Source organism: Cavia porcellus, unplaced genomic scaffold (assembly GCF_034190915.1).
Source record: "Cavia porcellus strain 051 isolate PalLab524CR breed Dunkin Hartley unplaced genomic scaffold, mCavPor4.1 scaffold_17, whole genome shotgun sequence".
Taxonomy (NCBI): Eukaryota; Metazoa; Chordata; class Mammalia; order Rodentia; family Caviidae; genus Cavia; species Cavia porcellus.
The window spans coordinates 30,797,020-30,805,802 of record NW_026947500.1 but is presented as its reverse complement, the minus strand read 5'-3'; the positions used below and the strand labels follow the sequence as shown (position 1 = coordinate 30,805,802).

The 8,783-nt window shown below is 57.7% G+C and overlaps 1 protein-coding gene across 1 annotated transcript; it reads left to right on the top strand.

Moving 5' to 3' along the window:
- The first annotated feature begins 1,574 nt into the window (after positions 1-1,574).
- Positions 1,575-6,923, top strand: Syt8 (synaptotagmin 8). Its single transcript, XM_063227735.1, is given in 9 exon segments — positions 1,575-1,681; positions 4,447-4,560; positions 4,667-4,836; positions 5,433-5,529; positions 5,646-5,806; positions 5,883-6,050; positions 6,170-6,275; positions 6,369-6,502; positions 6,601-6,923. Coding segments are annotated over 9 exon segments (1,200 nt in total). The 5' UTR covers positions 1,575-1,665; the 3' UTR covers positions 6,835-6,923.
- The last annotated feature ends 1,860 nt before the right edge of the window (positions 6,924-8,783 follow it).

Sequence of the window (8,783 nt, the reverse complement as noted above, 5' to 3'; positions counted from 1 at the left end):
CACAGAGCAGACACAGGACATCTGAGCCACAGAGATTCACGGCAAACTGAGCTCCTGCCCTTGTTGTCCCTGACACAGATGAAGGGGTGCTCTGGCTGCACAGGATGCACAGCGGGTCAGCACAGGCAGAGAGTACATGTCTGACCCAGCACGTCTCACAAATTGGGGCCAGGAGCTCGTGGCTCCCCAGCCAATGTCTGCTGTGTGTTCCAACCTCAAACATTCCCCACGCGCCCTCAAAGGAAGAATCCTCATCCAAGATCCTTGCCAGGGTCTCCACAGGGCTGCTGCCTGCCAAGCCGCTGTCTTGGGGGCCACAGAGCTGGCCATGGGGCTGGCTGCAGGCTGCCAACTCTGTTTGGTTTTCTCCTTCCTTCCCTGGGAACCTCAGACGCCACCTCACCATGGAGGCGCCCTTATGGTGGGGAAGCAAAAAGTTCCTACGCAGACAGGCTGGGGTTGCTGCTCACGTAGCTCAGCATGCTTGGGGGTCTGCATGTCCCCCAAAGAAAAGACGGCCGTGGCTGTGCTGGGGGAGGGGGGCTCCTGGTCCCTCTGGTTTTAGTTACTTCAAAATCCCTCTCACCCTGGCCGGATCAGACAAAGGGACAAAGCCATCCCCATGTGGTAATGGGGAGAGGGCATGCTCCATGTGCCTGGATCCATTCGTGAGCCATCCACGACATATGAGCTTACATATCCAACCTGCCTGGCTCCCCAACTCCTTTGAGCTGGGGCGTCTGGATCCCACAGGCTAAGTCCCAGCATAACAGATTCTGTAGTTAAGTCTTAACAAACCCCAGGTCTGAATGCCAGCAGCAGATAAGAGGCTTGCAGTGACACCCTAGCCTAGGTCCTAGAGTGAGAAGACCATTAGCTGGCTGGCACATAGTGGCAAAGCTCAGCTCCTAGCCAATGAGTTCTTGTCAGGCCCCATTTGAAGTGCAAGGCATTGGAGTTAGACTGCAGAAAGGACTTTTGCTTACTAACTCACAGGCCACCCAATAAGGAGGGGTTGCTCCCCAGAAAACCAAAGGCTGAAGGAATTGATAGGCCCATCCCAAGGCGATGGGGCAGCAGAATGGCCTCTAGAGCAGCAGCAGGGCCAGCCAGGCCTGGATGGCTCCAGTGAGCTGTACACAGCGCTCCCCAGGGTTACCTTGGTCAGAGTGCCTGCAGCTCTCCGACCTAGCTCCTACCTTTTACCCTGGTACTAGTGAAGCCAGTAGTGCCAGGAGGCCACCTTCCAGCCAGGCAGCGGTGACTCAGAGCCTGTGTGGTGTGCTGGGCCAGTGTAAGCCAAGTCTAACCCTTACAAATGTCATCCAAATAGGCCCATCACCCACTGTCACACAGCTTGGTGGGGCTCAAGACACCCACCCCGGACGGACCCCTGCAGAAAGGCCAGAGCCCAGTTACTGCACCCCTGAGATTTCAGGGGGACTTTCCTACCCAAGGGAGTTTCCCGATTCCTGAGGGCCAGCAGTTCCGGTCAGTCGTAAGGTGGGGCTCCCTGAAGCCCTGCCTCCCACGTTCCCCCTCCCACCAAGATGCTCTTATCACTAGATACAGAACAAACACCAAGCTCCAGCTGCAGGTTCCGAGTGGGAGCAGCTTCCTGGTGGCCAGGGTCTGTGAGGAGGGCCTGAGGCAGGCTGGCCATAGATGCTGTGGGTATCAGGTGAGATGTTACACTGTTGGGGGGCCACCACCCATACCTGGGGGTCTGCTCCTCAAGAAAAAGGGCCCACAGAAAATCACTTCCACTGAACCCTAAGCTCCAGCTAGGCAGGCAGTGGAGGGAACTAGTTAACAGGACTAAACTAACTAGGAAGTAGTAAGTGCCTGGCTTGGGCAGACAGGGAAGTGTAGGGTTACCTGGGTTCCTTACTGGGAGGAACCAGAGTGCAATACAGCACAAACCTGGGCTGCTAGAGAGGGACCACAGGGAGCTTCCTGGATGAAGTGGGGTTCCCATGGGCCTGGAGGGTGAGTGGGACCTGGTGGAGGGAATAGGGAGTTGGGGGTGCCTAGTAGCTGCAGGAATGAGCCAGCTGCCTTGCCAAAGAAGCTCAGAGATGGGTTCATAGAATCATGGGGAGTGGGTGGGGAGTGACTTGGGTGGCACACTTTTCTCCCTTTCCTGGGCAAAGCAGTGCTCCTTCGAGAGAGGGTTTTCTTGAGTAGGCTAGGAAATTTTGACTACCAAAGACAGACAGCAAGAGAGCACAGCGCTGCCAGAGCACAGCTCAGAGTGTCCTGGGGGTGAGGAGGAAACCAGAGAGCCTCTCAACCCCCCCCCCCCATATCTGTACTCTCTCCTGAGAAGCCCCAGTTTGGAGGTAAAGTCTGCTGGTGGGTGGGGACCAGTGAGGAAGACAGTGCCACCTAGTGGTTGCTTGCCTGCCAAACCTGATCACCTGGTGACCTAGTGGTCCCAAGGGACCCTGAGCTCAGATTTTAGGATCCCTTGGACGAGCAGTGGTGTCCCCAGGACTCCAGGATACTCCAAGGCTAGCTTCTAGGAAGTGCCCAAAATCTTTGTGGGCAAATTTTCCAGGCCACCTGGGAATCCTGACAACTCATTGCACGATATCAGGATTCTAAGGCCACCTCTCCTGCTCTTGGATGCCTGAGGTAGGATGGGGGCAAGTGGGGTGCAGGGAGGCCACATGAGTATAGATGCATGCACAGAAAGAGACCATATTGACAACATATTCCAGTTTTAAACCGCAGAATCTTGAACGAGGCTACTTCACTCCAGAATGTACTTAGGGTCTCATATTTCGCAGAGGCAGCCAACTCTTCCCCCATGCTGGGCCTGGGTGGGTGGAGCAGTCCTGCCCCAGGGATCCTGCAGGACCCTTGGATCCATTTCACTGGCCACTATGAGGGTCATTCTGTCAGCCACTTTGGGGCTGTGAAGCTCCCCTGAATAGTTGGGGGTGGGGAAACTGGGAAGGATGGGGCGCCCCTGGACAGAGGGGCTCACAGCACACCTCTCTCCATGTCAATCTGCAGGGACTTCTCAAAAGGGCCCCCTGAAAAATTACAAACAAGCTGTATGATATGTGAGACCCAGCACAGAATGACAAAGAGCCTCCTTTTGTCAGGAAATGAGGAAATTTCAAAAGGCAACAGCAGGCATTAAGCCCAGCACTGGCCCCTCAGTAACACTCCCAGGCCTGGCCCCTCTGCTGGCCTCAGAGTCAGATAACTAGGCTCCAGTGTCAGTTTACTGGAACCTTCACAGGACCCTGGAGGGGAGGCAGGACAGTGGGCCCTTCCCAAGCCACTGCCCCCATCTCTGATCATCCATCAGGCACTGGGTGAAGATCACTTCTCTCCTGCACCAGGCGGGGTGGGGGTGGGGTGGGGGAAGCAGGAGTGAGGGGATCTGGCCTGTCTACTGGTTGCTGAGGGGGTGGGTGTCGCTGCAGGGGGTTGCAGGTCTTGTGGCAGAGTTGGAAGGTTAAGAATCCAGACCCTCAGCCACTCCAGGAAAAGGGGAAGGGAAGGACTGCAGCTGAGAGCCTTCCTATGCCCTGGGGTAACAGTGCACCCCAGGCCCCAGCTGGGAACCTGCCCTCCCTGCTCATGAATGGGAAGTGCCAGCCTGATTAGGTACACTGCCTCCCCAGGCTTCAGGCAGGTAGGGTGCAAGGGCCAGGGCAGCTGTACTCGCCTACCCACCCTACTTCCCACCCACATATGCAGGGTGGCTGGTAGGGCAGGCAGACAGGCGAGTCTGGGCAGGTACATGAGTCACGGAGGAGGAATGCTGTGGCCTCTCCCAGCTGTACCCTGCTCCTGCCTGCCCCTACCGTGCCCTGGTCCCCAGGTGTACCTGGCCCTCTGCCCACCCATGCCAGCAGCACATCTTCAGCCCAGGCTTGCTCAAAGGAGCAAGTCAGCTTGTCCCCAGACCCCTGAGTCCCTCCCAAGTCCCAGGGATCACAGTGAATAGGTCCGCCCTGATCATGCTCACAAACTGTAGTTAGCTTTGGGCGAATGGGCAAGTGAGGAGCCATTGAAAAGGACTTCCTCCACCTCCCATGGATGAAGAGGGCCTGAGGAAGTGCCAGAGCCCAGGAGAGAGAGTCAAGGAAGGAGAGGCTTCCTGGAAGAAGGAATTCCTGTGAGGAGAGAGGGACAGTGAGGGCAGAGACCAGGCAGCCCAAGCCTGACCCATGTGGCTGGGGCTGCAGCTGTGAATGGCGGCTGGAGGAGACGGCCGGGAGGCTGGACCCATGCTAAATTGGAGCTTTAACCAAGCCGGCAGCTCCCTTCTTGGTTTCCTGGGCTTAGAACTCTCAGCCTGCCACACTGGGCTGCTTCCTAGGCTGAACAGCCCTGTGCTGGCTGCTGCCAAGAAGGCGAAACTGGGCAGGGCCTGGGGAGCCACCTACCTTCATGACCTGGCCTCCCCCCACTCCCCATGACCAGACTTCTCTTCCAGCGGAAAGATGGGTCGCCCACCAGATCCCCACAGCACCCCAACCCCAGCTGGCACCACAGTCACGCCTGGGCTCATTCCAGACCTCATCTTCAGGATCCCCTGTGAGTGCCAGAACCCCGAGTGTTGGAAGGTTATGGGGCTGGCCTGGCTGGGCAGGGGCAGAGGCTGTCCACAAAGGCATCAGAGAATCCTGTGTTTCCGCCCCAGAGACCCACTGGGCACTCATTGCTGCTGCTCTTGCTGCTGGCATCCTCGCTGTCTCCTGTCTGTTCTGTGCCATCTGCTGCCGCCGCCAATGTTGTCATCATAAGAAGAAGCCCCAGGACAAGGAGGTTATGAATCTGGGCAGTGCCCACAGCAGCACCACCACCCACCTGGTGAGGAGCAGCATCATATTGGCTCGGTCCCTAGAGGACAGTGCAAATTCTAGTCTCTGGGGCTCAGAATAGCCCAGGCAATCAGGGGCAAGTTCCTCCATGTCCCCAGAAACAGTCTGATCTACCCAGAAGCAGGGGCAGGAGGACCTTCCTGGTAAGGGAAGAGGATGAACCAAAGTGAGGAGGTGACACTGCAAAAGAGGATATATGGCTGGGCATACCCATAATCTCAGATTCTCTGAGGCAGGATTGCCATGAGTTCAAGGTCAGGCTAGGCAACACAGCGAGTTCAAGTCCTGCCTGAACTATACAGTGAGACTCTGTCTCAAAAAAGGAAAAAAAAAAAAAAAAGAAGGAAAGTTGTTGGTTAATGGGCCACTGGGAGAAATAAATGGTCTTTAAGGCAGACAATGGTATGAGAGATGACATGCATGGGGGAATTTGGCCAGTCTCACAGAGGTGAGCTAAAGAAGTGAGCCCTAGTACTAATAGCCTTTTCTGAAGATGAGCGGCTTGACCCACATCTGGGAACTGTTGTCTGGGATACCAGAGCTCTGATAAGAGCACATGATCTCCTTTGTCCCTGCTCACCCGAGGTGCAGCCAGATGTGGAGAACCTGGAGTCCAACTTGGGGGACCCTCAGCAGTGGGGGCGCATGCAGCTCTCCCTGGAGTACGACTTTGGAAACCAGGAGATGGGGAGTCCCAGAGCAGGCCTGGAGTCCTTAAACTAACAGACGGTGATGGGGGTGTGAGGGTGTTGGAGTTGACCAGGAAAGTTCCCTTCCCTGAGCCCACTGCTGGCTCCCAGATTAGGGTGGGCCTGAAGCAGGTGGCTGACCTGAGGGCGGAGGGCATGGCAGACCCCTATGCCCGTATCAGTGTGTCCACGCAAGCCGGGCGCAGGCACGAGACGAAGGTGCATCATGGTACACTCTGCCCTGTGTTCGAGGAGACCTGCTCCTTCCATGTGAGTCCAGGCAGGGGGTAGAGTGAGGGGTGGATGAGGTACCAAGGTGATGGCTAATTCATCACTATTCCTGCAGGTCCCACTGGCAGAGCTGCCCAGTGCCACCCTGCACGTGCAAGTGCTGGACTTCAAGCGCTTCTCTGAGCACAAGCCTCTGGGGGAGCTGTACCTGCCACTGGGCACTCTGGATCCTCAGCATGTCATGGAGTGCTGGTACCAGCTGGGTCCACCGGGCACCAGTGAGGTGAGGCCACTAGGCTGTAGTCCAAGAGCAGAGCTAGTAGGACCCCTTCTCTGGTGCCTCAGGGGAGACACCCCAGACCAGGGAGGAGTCTCCCCCAACGAATCCTCTTGTTCCCACAGGCAGAGCAGATAGGGGAGCTGTGCCTCTCACTGCGGTATGTGCCCAGCTCTGGCTTCCTGACTGTGACTGTGCTAGAAGCCCAAGGCCTGAGCCCAGAGCTGGCAGGTGAGAGCCACATTTGCCTATTCAGGTGGACAGCAGGCTGGGGTTCTGTCAGGCCTCAGATGCCAGGTCCTCCTCCCACTCTTGTCTGCCTAGAGTCCTATGTGAAGGTACAGCTTGTGCTGAACCAGAAGAAGTGGAAGAAGAAGAAGACATCTAGCAAGAAGGGAACCACTGTCCCCTACTTCAACGAGGCCTTCACCTTCCTGGTGCCCTTCAGCTAGATCCAGGTGGGCTGTTGGAAGGAAAGGCAAGGTGGGGCAGGACCACGTGCTGGGCCAAACTGACCTCACCTTCCTCTCGCCCACCCTGGCCTGTTCCTGTGCAGAATGTGGACCTGGTACTGACCATCTGGGCCCGTGGCCTGCAGTTCCGGGCTGAGCCTGTGGGCAAGGTGCTGCTTGGCCCCCGGGCCTCCGGCCAGCCCCTGCAGCACTGGGCAGACATGCTGGCCCGTCCCCGGAGGCCTATTGCCCAGTGGCACCACCTACAGCCTGCCAAGGAGGTAGATCGCCTCCTGGCCCTGCAGCCCCGCCTACGCCTGCCAGTGCCTCGCCCCTAAAAGCATCTTGGTCTTGTATTTCCCCAGGGCAAGCCATGAGTGCTCGCCTAAGCCACTTGTGGGACTCTGCAATAAAAGGCTTCCCCTGCCATGCGTGTCCTACTGATCCTGTGGGGACACATATGCAGGACAGGGATTTACCCTCAATCGCAAGGCCCCACAAAGGCTGGGGGAGGGTCTTTTCTTTCCAAATTTACCAGCCCTCAGCTGCTGACTGGGGCAATACCTTGATATGATCCTTCAGTGAGGCGGGGGTCCTCCAGAAGCCCCCTTCTGGGCCCAAGTAGGAAGAGGCAGGAGGTAGAGCCCCTCTACATGTGACATGTAAAGGACAGCATGGAATGAAGAGTTGGAGCCAGCTCTCTGGGGACACAGTGTGCTACTGGGGGCAATGTAGGTAAGGACAGTATATGAAGGAGACCCAGCACTTTTAGGGAGCAGCAGTACAAGGCCTCCTGCATGTGAGCAGCAGGGGGCAGTAGACACCTTCAGAAGCTGCTCGGAGCCTTTGGGGGGCAGCCTTGGCTGGGGATGTACCTCCTAATCCCCCGCACATCTGGATGGCTTTAGCGGCTCCAGTCTTCCTGCATCTCATGTCTCTTCTGATCCCCACGGGCTGCAGGGCTGGGGCCAAGCGCCTCACCGCTCAGAGGGGGTGCCAAGTCACGAGCCGAGCCGGTATCTCTGCAGGGTAGGGCCTGCAGGAATTGGTGGGGGGCGAGGGCCCTGGCCTGTGTGAAAAGGGTAATGTGGGGCCTGCCTGGGCAGCTAGGGGCTCCAAACTCTCACAGGTCACAGAGAGGTTCCTAGGGTGGTAGCGTCGCCATCCTGAGGTTGATGGACATGTTCCGAGTTGCCTGTACGAAGGCGCCGGAGGGCCGGGTGTTGTGGCAGGCTGGGAGGGGCTCAGCTGCTCATCTGGGGGCCTCGTCCTGCTCTGGCTCAGGGTGAGAAGGTAAGGTCATGTAGAGGGAAGAGCAGCCCCTGGGGTCTCAGTCACCATACAGGGCTCAGGAAGACAGGTTTGGGGGTCTGTGCCCTCCCTGGAGTTGGCCTGGAGGGGGTGGGTGGTCAGTGGCATGTGACTACTTTGCCTAAGGGCCAGCCTTGAGTGATGTGTGAGTGATCAACCATAGGACCAGAGCAGAGAGCAGGCATCCAGCACAAAGCAAAGGGTTCGGGGAGCAGAGCTCTGGTGTGAGCCCAGGAGGATAGACCTGACACTGAAAAGGGGGCAGTGCAGAGCCAGATCCCATGGAAGCCACACTTCCCCTGGCCCTGAGTTGGGTGGTCACCAAAGCCCACACTTGAACCACACATGCTGTTCTCAGGCTCCTTGCAAGGAGAGGGAGACATCTCGACCTTGTCACTGAGCCCTAAATAGAGCAGTCCAACCGCGATGCCCTTCCTCCTCCCCAACCCCCAAGACTTCTTGGACAGGATGGCAGCAGGCAACCAGCAGCAATCGCCTGGGCTGGGCCAGGCCAGGCAGCCTGGGCAGGTGGGGAGGTCTCTCTGGCTCTCTGTGCCCCCATTGGTCTGAAGAGGACTCCATGCCCTTTCTGAGCAGGGGCCCAGCCTAGGGGAGGCCATTTATACCCCTCCCCCTGGGCCCACCAGCCTAACTCGAGCTGCCTGCCTGACCTCGCTCCCAGCCCTGCTGCCCAGACTTTAGGTGAGGCCCGGCCTGGCCCATTGAGGCCAGAGGACAGGGCACTCTCAAGATAGTTTGCTGGAGGACTTGCTGGGGCAGGGGCTTGGGGGTAAAGGGGCCGCTACCAGCAGCCCTGTCTGGGGGCTTCCACAGAACTGGGAGTGAGAAGTGGAAGCTTGGGGAGGTGGCTAGGATGGGGCAGGGGTCTTGGACAGAAGTCTGATAAGCAGACCTTAATTTCAGGATACAGACTGCAAGAATGCGGTTGGGCTAGCCAGGTCACAAGCCCCCAGGC